The sequence below is a fragment of the Budorcas taxicolor genome, chromosome 2 (genome assembly GCF_023091745.1).
Source record: "Budorcas taxicolor isolate Tak-1 chromosome 2, Takin1.1, whole genome shotgun sequence".
NCBI lineage: Eukaryota > Metazoa > Chordata > Mammalia > Artiodactyla > Bovidae > Budorcas > Budorcas taxicolor.
In genome coordinates, this window is record NC_068911.1 from 8,912,857 (window position 1) to 8,921,684 (window position 8,828).

Sequence of the window (8,828 nt, forward strand, 5' to 3'; positions counted from 1 at the left end):
GTACTTAGCAGTTTCATCGGCAAGTGGGGCTCTGCTCCACTGGTCGCCTTTCCTACCCCACACACCCCAGCGGAGCATCATAACCCTTGTCTGTGGTCTGCTTTTGCACCACTTAGGGTCATCAAGGCCCATTCTTTCTTGCTGGGACACGTCTTCGTGTATGGAAGTTGTTTCTGGTCCAAGCTAAGAGCTCACCTCTTCTGGTCAGTTCTTATGAGGATGTGCCTTGGAGCACCCTCGTCCATTTGGCCGCTGTCCATTGGCCCAGCTTCCCTTCGAATTCTGAGCTACATCGCCGCTCATGGTGTGGCTCACCCAGGAGAGGCAACCAGGACAGCACCCTGGCTACTGTTAACGAGGGCAGGACCACTGCCGCCTGCTCCCTGCCAGGAACAGCTCTGATCGCCCCAACTGCCCAATTCCTCCCCAGGGCCAGCTCCTCTGAACATCAGAGGGGAAAGGCCCTCAGCAAGGACCTTGGCCAGGCTTCTCAGACTTCAGATATTCTTAGATTTCAGATATACTGCCTCTGTTTCTGTCATATTTATTTACCATTTGTTCTGTGATTTGCTTTATTTCGTTTTTGTGGCTCAGTTGGTAAAGAATCTGCTTGCAATGAAGGAGAAGTGGCTTAGTTGGTTAAGAATCTGCTTGCAATGCAGGAAGCCCGATTTCAATCCCTGGGTCAGGAAGATCCCCTGGAAAAAGGAATGGCAACCCACTCCAGTATTCTTGCCTGGAGAATTTCATGGACAGAAAAGCTGGGCTGGCTACAGTCCATGAGATCTCAAAGAATCAGACACAACTGTGAGACTTTCAGCCTTCAGTTTTTTTAGTCAACTCATATTTTCTCTATCACTGTCATAAATACAAAACCCCTCATCATAGAGAGACCCTAACAAGGCATATTTAAATTAAAATGAAAAGCGTCCATTCTTGTATCACCTGTGGTGGTATGACTGCCACACCTGGGGAAACGCAGATCTGGCCAACACCCCCACTTCTCAGATGGACAAAGCACAGCAAGGGAAGGGGCAGGGTCTGAGCTGGAGTGGAGGGGCCCTGGTTGCTTCCCGGAGCAACCCCCTTTCTTTTTGGCCACCTTGCAGCATGTGGGATCACAGTTCATGGACCAGGGATAGAACCTGGGACCCCAGAAATGGGAGCTTGTAGTCTTAATGAATGGATTCCTTCCCCAAGTCTTTGCATCCACTGTCTTGCCCTCCTGCCTTCCTTCTCTTTCTCTAGTTATCTCTTTCTATTCTTTCTTGGAACCTTCAACTTATCCCTCTCTTACTTTGAGTAATTGCTCTGGCTGTTGGATTCCCCACTTGAAGCGGGAATATGCAGGTCCCCGTGTTGGGAGTCGGGGTAAGTGTCTCTGTGGTGATGTCCAGTCACCTTTTGTAGATTTCATTTTTCCCCTTTGTAAAATGGGTTGGTAATCCCTGCCTTACCTGCTTCCCCAGACAGAGTAGTGAGACTGGGTATCGTGTTTTGTTTTGTCTTGAACTGGCCTTTTATTTTTTTAAAACTAATTTTTATTGGAGTGTATTTGTTTTACCATGTTGTGTTTGGGTGGGGTTTTTTTTTTTTTTTTGAAGTGTCTTGGGAAAGCCTGTAATTGGTGTTAACTAATCGGGGCGAGGCACCCCACGCCAAACCCTCCCACTAGATGACCTTCTGCCATCCCACTCTGGTTGCAACACATGGTCAGTGCACGAAGGCTTCCCACCCTGCTCAGTCCAGTCCCCACTCTTCTCTGACGTGCTACTTCCCTTTCCAATGCCCCCTGAGTCATGAAACCCAGACAGCAGGCTGTCCCCTCTGAATCACTGAGGAGCAAGGATTAGAAGGGGCGCCCTAAAATGGACTTGTGAACAGCTCTTGCATATGAAAAGGGCTCTCACTGAATGCTCCCATCCTCTGTCAGCTGAGAGTTGCCACTGCTGGCTGGGGAGGAGCTGAGTGGGGTGCTCAGCAATTTTCACTCCATCAACACGGCACTGCTGATCAAGGCCTTCCCCAACATCAGCCCTGTCCCCATCAGAGCACCTGCAGAGTGCCTCCCCTTTGGACCCACTGACCCCAGTCGGGCTGGGCAGTGATCCCATGGGAGTCCCTGATCCAGAGAGTGACCCAGAGTTGGTCCATCATATATTCATTCTACAAATACAGGCCATGGAAAAGGTGACCTGCACGGGACTTGGTGGAAATGGGACATTGATCTCAAGGTGTTCATGGTCGACTGGGAGACATAGACACACAGCTGGTCACCATCAGCCAGGTGATGTGGGCCACTGTCATGCCCCACAGGTGTGCTCTTGCAAGGCCAGAGTGGAGAGGCTGGAGAAAGCTGGCTGTTCCTGTGAGAGATGGAATGGAGAGGACGGAGTAGATTTGGGAAAGGAAGCAGCAGTGACCAGAGTCTCTAAACATGGGGTCCCAGGCTGGGAGCCAGGAATGGGGGATGGAGTTGGGTGGGTATCCTGTTCCATTCAGTGTGACAACTGAGCTGAGTATTATGGCTTACAAAGCTCTAGGACAGTCCCCACTGCCTTTCATCCGCCAAACCTCAGCACAGCCAACCTCACACCCTCCACAAGGGCATCCCCTACTTTCCTCCTTGTAGAACTAGCCAGTCCTTCCAATGTCCCCTTGTCTCAGGTTTGGGTCCCTAAAGGAGACCCTAAGATGAGGATTCATGGGCCAGTGGTTTATGCAACAGTGCTTCCAGGGGAAACCAGCTGGGGAGAAGGGAAGCAGACCCCGAAGGGAGTCACTCAAGCCTTGTCTCACAAAGAGAAACTGACTCAATCCCGACAGGAACACTGGAAACTGTGTAGATCACACTGGACCTGGAGTCTGTACCCCTCCAGCCAGCATTGGTCAAGGGCTTCCCCTAGGATGTAAGTTTCCAGACACTCCCCACTTTCCTAGAGCCTGCAGGCTAGGCAGCTCTGGCAGCTTGGGGGCTAGAAAGGCAAGGTCACCAAGAGGTGGTGTGCATGAGCATGAGCAAGGGGTCTGAGGGGCTGGAGATGAATGATATGTGACTCTACGCCCGCTCCGCCAGCACCTGCAATAGCTGACTGTGCACTTGATCTTCTATGTGCCTCCCCACTTAGAAGCCTGGCACAAGGTACGTGCCTAATAAGAGCTGCTAAATGAATGAGTGGACGATAACGTTACCCATTTTCAGATGAAGAAACTGAGGCTCAGAGAGGCGAATGACTGACCCAGAGTCCCACAGGCAATGGCCAGCATAGCCAGGCTCCGTATCAGCCTTCTGACTGCATCCAATGTGTTTGCTCTGCACCCTGGCGGGGGAATCCCCTCCTCTTCCAGCTCTTTCCTAGCGTGCTCAGGATAACCCCTGACTCAGCTGGCAACAACTTCCCCTTTGGAGATCTGAAGCTTCTAGGACTTTGAATGAGGTGGGGAGGCTCCCCAAAGAGAGGCCGCTATATAAACTGATGTTTCCTCCTAGCTGCCTGAAAAGGGCCAGAGGGTAGGTCGAGTGCTCTCGTCCCAGCCGTTCTCCTGCCCGCAGCACTGAGCCCTGAGCTGCCCTTTCTACTCTCCAGGACATGGCAGGGCCCGTGACCATGGCAACCAGCCTCCTGCTCTTGGCCCTGTGCATCACCCCTGCAGGTAAGACCTCTGACCCCATCCTGGGTCTCCTGTCCAGGATAGCCGTCCCAAGGGCATGACTGGAATGGCACAGCAGAGCGTGGAGGACCGAGCAGCCTTGGTCTGCAGGGGAATGGTGAGAAGGGGGGCAGTCCAGTGGCTGGACTGGAGGTGTTCAATGCAGGGTGCGGGTATGCTAAGTCGCTTAAGTCATGTCCGACTCTTTGTGACCCTATGGACTTTAGCCTGCCAGCCCCCTATGTCCATGGGGTTCTCCAGGGAAGAATACTGGAGTGGGGTTGCCATGCCTTCCTCTAGGGGACCTTCCCAACCCAGAGATCCAACCTGTGTCTCTTGCGGCTCCTATGTTGCAGGCAGATTCTTTATCCCTGAGCAACCAGGGAAGACCTTAGGGTATGGGCCCTTACTGAAGCTCAGAGTCTAGGGCAGGCTAGCAGAGACCATGGCTCTTCTCTCTCCTGTCTTCTAGACTCCGTGATACTCCCCTCTTCCTGTTGCATTACCTTCATTTCCAAGAAAATTTCTGAGAGCCGAGTGATAAGCTACCAGCTTACCAACAGGAGCATCTGCCCCCAGGCAGGAGTGATGTGAGTACCACTCAGGAGGGGAGCGGGGAGCGACGAGCCTCCAGGCCCACTGAGGGCCCTGCTCTGTGATCCCGGACAGGTCACCCCACCTGTCTGAGCCTCAGCTTCCTCACCATGAGACTAGCAAGAGGATTCAGAGTTGACCATCATAAACATACAAGGCTACCTTTGGGGCATATTTTTGTTGTTGCTGTGTAGTCGCTCAGTTCTTCTTACCCTTTGCCATACCGCAGACTGTAGCCCGACCAGGCTAGTGTCCATGGGATTTTCCTGGCCAGATTACTGGAGTGGATTGCCATTTCCTTCTCCAGGGGATCTTTCCTGACCCAGGGATCGAACCTGTGTCTCCTGCATTGGCAGGCAGACTCTTCACCAGTGAGCCACCAGGGAAATCCATCAGGGCATATAACATTCCCCTAACTAACCCTCTCGGCCGTTATATCAGCTGCAGTTGATTATCCCCATTTGACAGGGGGAAATTGAGGCTAGAAAAGTGACTTACTCAAAGTCACTTAGGTCCTGAAATAAACTTCAGAGTTGTGAGACAGCAAGTGGGAGCTTACTTCGTAAAGAGCAGCAGCATGCCACAGAAATGTGATCTTTTCTTAACCCAAAAGGTAGTATTTGTTATGCATAACCATTTCCTTGTAGTGAATTGTTTTAAAGCTGCTAACACTTGTTTAAATTATTTTGCATGCTCAGTCACCTCAGTCGTGTCCAACTCTTTACGATCCTATGAACTGTAGTCTGCCAAGCTACTCTGTCCATGGGATTCTCCAGGTAGAAATACTGGAGTGAGTCGCCATGCCCTTCTCCAGGGACTCTCCCCAACCCAGGGATCAAACCCACGTCTCTTACATCTCCTGCATTGGCAGGCAGGTTCTTTACCCACTAGTGCCACCTGGGAAGCCCCAAAAGCAAGCATTTATGCAATGGTTTACAGAATTCAGAGAATTGTTTTTATCAGTCTGGAAGTTAATTAAAACTTTGAATCTTTATTTGGTCTGCATCTTTGAGGGGGATTAAAGAAAACCATTGTATTATTGTTGGTAATTTTCTCCATTGGCACCAGACCCAGCTCCACAGCCTGGCATCCCTGACTTGGAAGAGGGCATTCCACTGCCTCCTCCCAGCTCTGGCATCCTTATTGACCACCTTTCCTTGCACAGCGTGTGAACTGGAGGCCTTTTTGTCTTGGGGGTTTTCAGTACAACTTCTCCTCTCATTCCCTGTGCGTAGACACTGTGTCTCTCCCTTCAGACCCAGAGTTCTCTGCAGGCAGGGCTGGGCTCCCCCATCTGACAAAGAGGTTACTGAACATGAACATGAAGTTTTTGAAACAAAGGGATGCAAACGCCCAGAGAGAAGACATTGTGTTCAGAGCCTGCCAGGAGGCCGGGGCCGCGCATGTTCTCTGGGCTTCCGTGTGCCCTCCTCAGGAAGGGAAAGGATCCCACCCCCTGCCCGGCTTCATGGGTGCCCTGTCTTCTCCCCATAGCTTCACCACCCGGAAGGGCCAGAAGTTCTGTGGCAACCCCAAGTTGCCGTGGGTCCAGAAGTACATGAAGAACTTGGATGCCAAGCAGAAGAAAGCCTCCACTGGGACCAGGGCGATGAGCCCTACAGCCCCCTTCTGGAGACACCCAGCCAACAGCACCTTCATCTAAGCCCTGCCCTGGCCCCCAGTCCTGAGCTTGGGCCTGGGTCTCCCCTCCTGGCAGGCTGCTTGGGGCCTGGTGAGCCAGCGGTGGTAGGCAAAGGACTACTGTTGCCGTTTCTTTCCATCATTCTCAGGGGATGCGTCTAGTTTATTTAAAAAACCCAAGGCTCCAAGGATCCCAGCCTCTTGCTTTTCCTGAGCTGGGGAGAGAAGGTCCCAGAAGCAGGGCCATGCATGGCAGTCCTTTGTCCTTCCTCTGAGCTGGAGCCGGCCCTTCTCCAACTCACAGGTTGCATAGGAGTCCCAGTGCATGAGGCCTGACCTGCAGACAGATTCTGTTTGTGCCTTAGTCTGCAGGTGGCTCCGATGGGCCCTCTGGTCTTGTAGTGACGCCTCCAGGCTATCTGCCTGCCTGTCTTTCTTTCTGTCTGTCTGGGGATGGTTGACCTCTCAACACCTGTAGCTCTCTATCATGTTGGGGATGCTCCTGGGATGTCCTACTCACAGGTGAATAAAAACCCAACCAAATCAGAGGGCTCTTGGTCACAGGCATTGCCAGATCCTGGCCTTCCTTGCACACCTCCGTGGGACATGATTAATAACGTTTTCAGGAACTCATTGGTTTTTGTCATGAAATCGACCTGGAGGACTTGGGTGAGGGGCCAGCCTGGGGAGCTGCATTCTTCTGTGAAGATATGGGATTGAGCAGATGTTTTGCTTCATGGTATGTTTTGGCTTCCCTGCTGCTTTGGGGACAAAGACCCACTCTGCCTTTGAGGCTGGCCTTTCCCCTACGTCTTGCTGAGGGGTAGATGGGGTGGGCGTTGCGGGCGAAGAGGATCCCGGTTTTTTTACTACACCGTGTCATTTGTCTGTCAAGTGCAGATGGACACATTGGATGTTCTGAAATGACAATCCAAGTAAAACAGAATCTTTCCTTCGAGGCTGGTCCTGTCTTTGCTGTTCTCATCTCCCTCGGGCGGGAGGTTTGGGATGTGAACAGTTGAACGTGTGCCCCAGAGATCACCCTGAATGAGTTGCCCATTCAAGGCTGGGAGGGAATGAAGGCAGCCTGAACCCAGGGCATCCCAGGGGTGGTCTTGTCCCGCCCTTGGGAATCCTGTTATGAACTTTGAAAAACAAACCTGCATGGCTGGATTCAATTAAATTTCTAAACAATTTCCACAGAACACGTTGTTGCACAACAAGCTGTTTAGGCATCAGAAGACTATTAAATTATAAAAGATGGTCTCTGGTTTCGAAGGATGAGGGAGAAAAATAACACATCTACACTCACAAGTCAGAAGCAGTATAGCTTCCATACCAGTCCTGATTGATAAACTGCGGGAGCTTGAAATATGTCACTTAACTTCTCTGAGCCTGTTTCCCTCATCTGTAAAAGGTGGTTGCTGTTGTTCTGTTGCTAACTCGTGTCTGATTCTTTGTGACCCCACGGACTGCAGCACGCCAGGCTCCTCTGTCCTTCACTATCTCCTGGAGCTTGCTCAAACTCATGTCCATTGAGTCGGCGATGCCATCCAACCGTCTCATTCTCTGTCACCCCCTTCTCCTCCTGCTCTCAGTCTTTCCCAGCACCGGGGTCTTTTCCATTGAATCGGCTCTCCAGGTCAGGTGGCCAAAATATCGGAGCTTCAGCTTCAGCATCAGTCTTTCCAATGAATATTCGGGGTTGATTTCCTTTAGGATTGACTGGTTTGATCTCCTTGCTGTCCAAGGGACTCTGGGGAGATGGAACACTTTTCATTTTTGTTTGAGTTTTCCCCAGAAGCAGTCCCCAAAACAAAGACTGGGGTTAAAATACTACATTTGGGAGGTACTGGTCGCACGCACAGGAACCACCACCAGGAGGATGAGGATGTAACAAGAGAGACTGAAAGCAGCCAGTAAGAGTGTGATATCAAGCAGAGGGGAATCAGCTCCAGTCACTGGGAAGTGGTGTGAGACCCACCCCTCAGCATTACACCTCCCTCCATCGGTCATTGCCAACTGGGAAGAGATCCCCAGCGGTCTTCCTGCAGGTGGGAGGCAAGCCAACCTTCCACCCATTCAAAACGAGCCTGCAGGTGCAGGAAATCTGAAGAGCACTGAAAAGGCCTGGCAGTAAACGCTTCAGGTTCTCTGGTTGTTGTTCAGCCGCTAAGTTGCATCTGACTCTTTGCGGCACCGTGGACTGCAGCATGCCAGGCTTCCGTCTTTCACTATTAGCTCGAACTCACGTCCATTAAGTTGGTGACGCAATCTAGCCATCTCATCCTCTGTCGTCCCCTTCTCCTCCTGCCCTCAATCCTTCCCAGTCTTTTCCAGTGAGTTAGCTCTTAGCATCAAGTGGTCAAAGTGGTGGGCCTTCAGCTTCAGCATCAGCCCTTCCAATGAATATTTAGGGCTGATTTCCTTTAGGATTGAGTGGCACCTTCTTTTAACTCCCTACAAAGCAGAATAAGGGTATGGGTAAACCACGCAGAAAAGAGGACATTCTGATGAGGGGGAAGAGAGCCTGCAGAAATCCTTAACAAAGAGCTGGCATCTGAATGGTGACTGAGCTTTCCCTCTGAAAAGAAGAGTGGTTTTCTAAGGATGGAAGAGAGCTTTCATCTTCAGGGATGAGAGACTGAACCACAGATAGACATTGGTCTCATAGGTGACACAGAGCCTCTGCAGCAACCAGCTCAGAACCATCACGAGATGGGTCAGTGACTGCCAGCGCCTTAATGGTCCCCCTTTTCCAACTCAGAACCAGCCAGAGAAAGCCAAATATACTCCTGGGGTTTTCCCTGGAGGACCAGTAGTAAAGAACCTGTCTGCCAGTGCAGGAGACACAAGAGACTTGGGTTCGATCCCTGGGTCGGGAAGATGCCCTGGAGTAGGAAATGGCAACCCACCCCAGTACTCTTGTCTGGGAAATCCCA

At 51.4% G+C, this 8,828-nt stretch overlaps 1 protein-coding gene across 1 annotated transcript; it reads left to right on the forward strand.

The window, feature by feature from the left end:
* The first annotated feature begins 3,562 nt into the window (after positions 1-3,562).
* On the forward strand, positions 3,563-5,949 carry CCL24 (C-C motif chemokine ligand 24). The gene is made up of 3 exons (XM_052636219.1): positions 3,563-3,654; positions 4,124-4,241; positions 5,740-5,949. The coding sequence occupies exons 1-3, from the start codon at positions 3,591-3,593 to the stop codon at positions 5,906-5,908; spliced, it is 351 nt and encodes a 116-aa protein (XP_052492179.1). The 5' UTR covers positions 3,563-3,590; the 3' UTR covers positions 5,909-5,949.
* The last annotated feature ends 2,879 nt before the right edge of the window (positions 5,950-8,828 follow it).

Excerpts from the sequence above, each read along its gene's own strand:
- CCL24 (XM_052636219.1), top strand. The coding sequence starts at position 3,591 with ATGGCAGGGCCCGTGACCATGGCAACCAGCCTCCTGCTCTTGGCCCTG. Across the intron at positions 3,655-4,123 it reads CCTGTGCATCACCCCTGCAG|ACTCCGTGATACTCCCCTCT; the intron begins GTAAGACCTCTG and ends CCTGTCTTCTAG. Across the intron at positions 4,242-5,739 it reads TGCCCCCAGGCAGGAGTGAT|CTTCACCACCCGGAAGGGCC; the intron begins GTGAGTACCACT and ends TTCTCCCCATAG.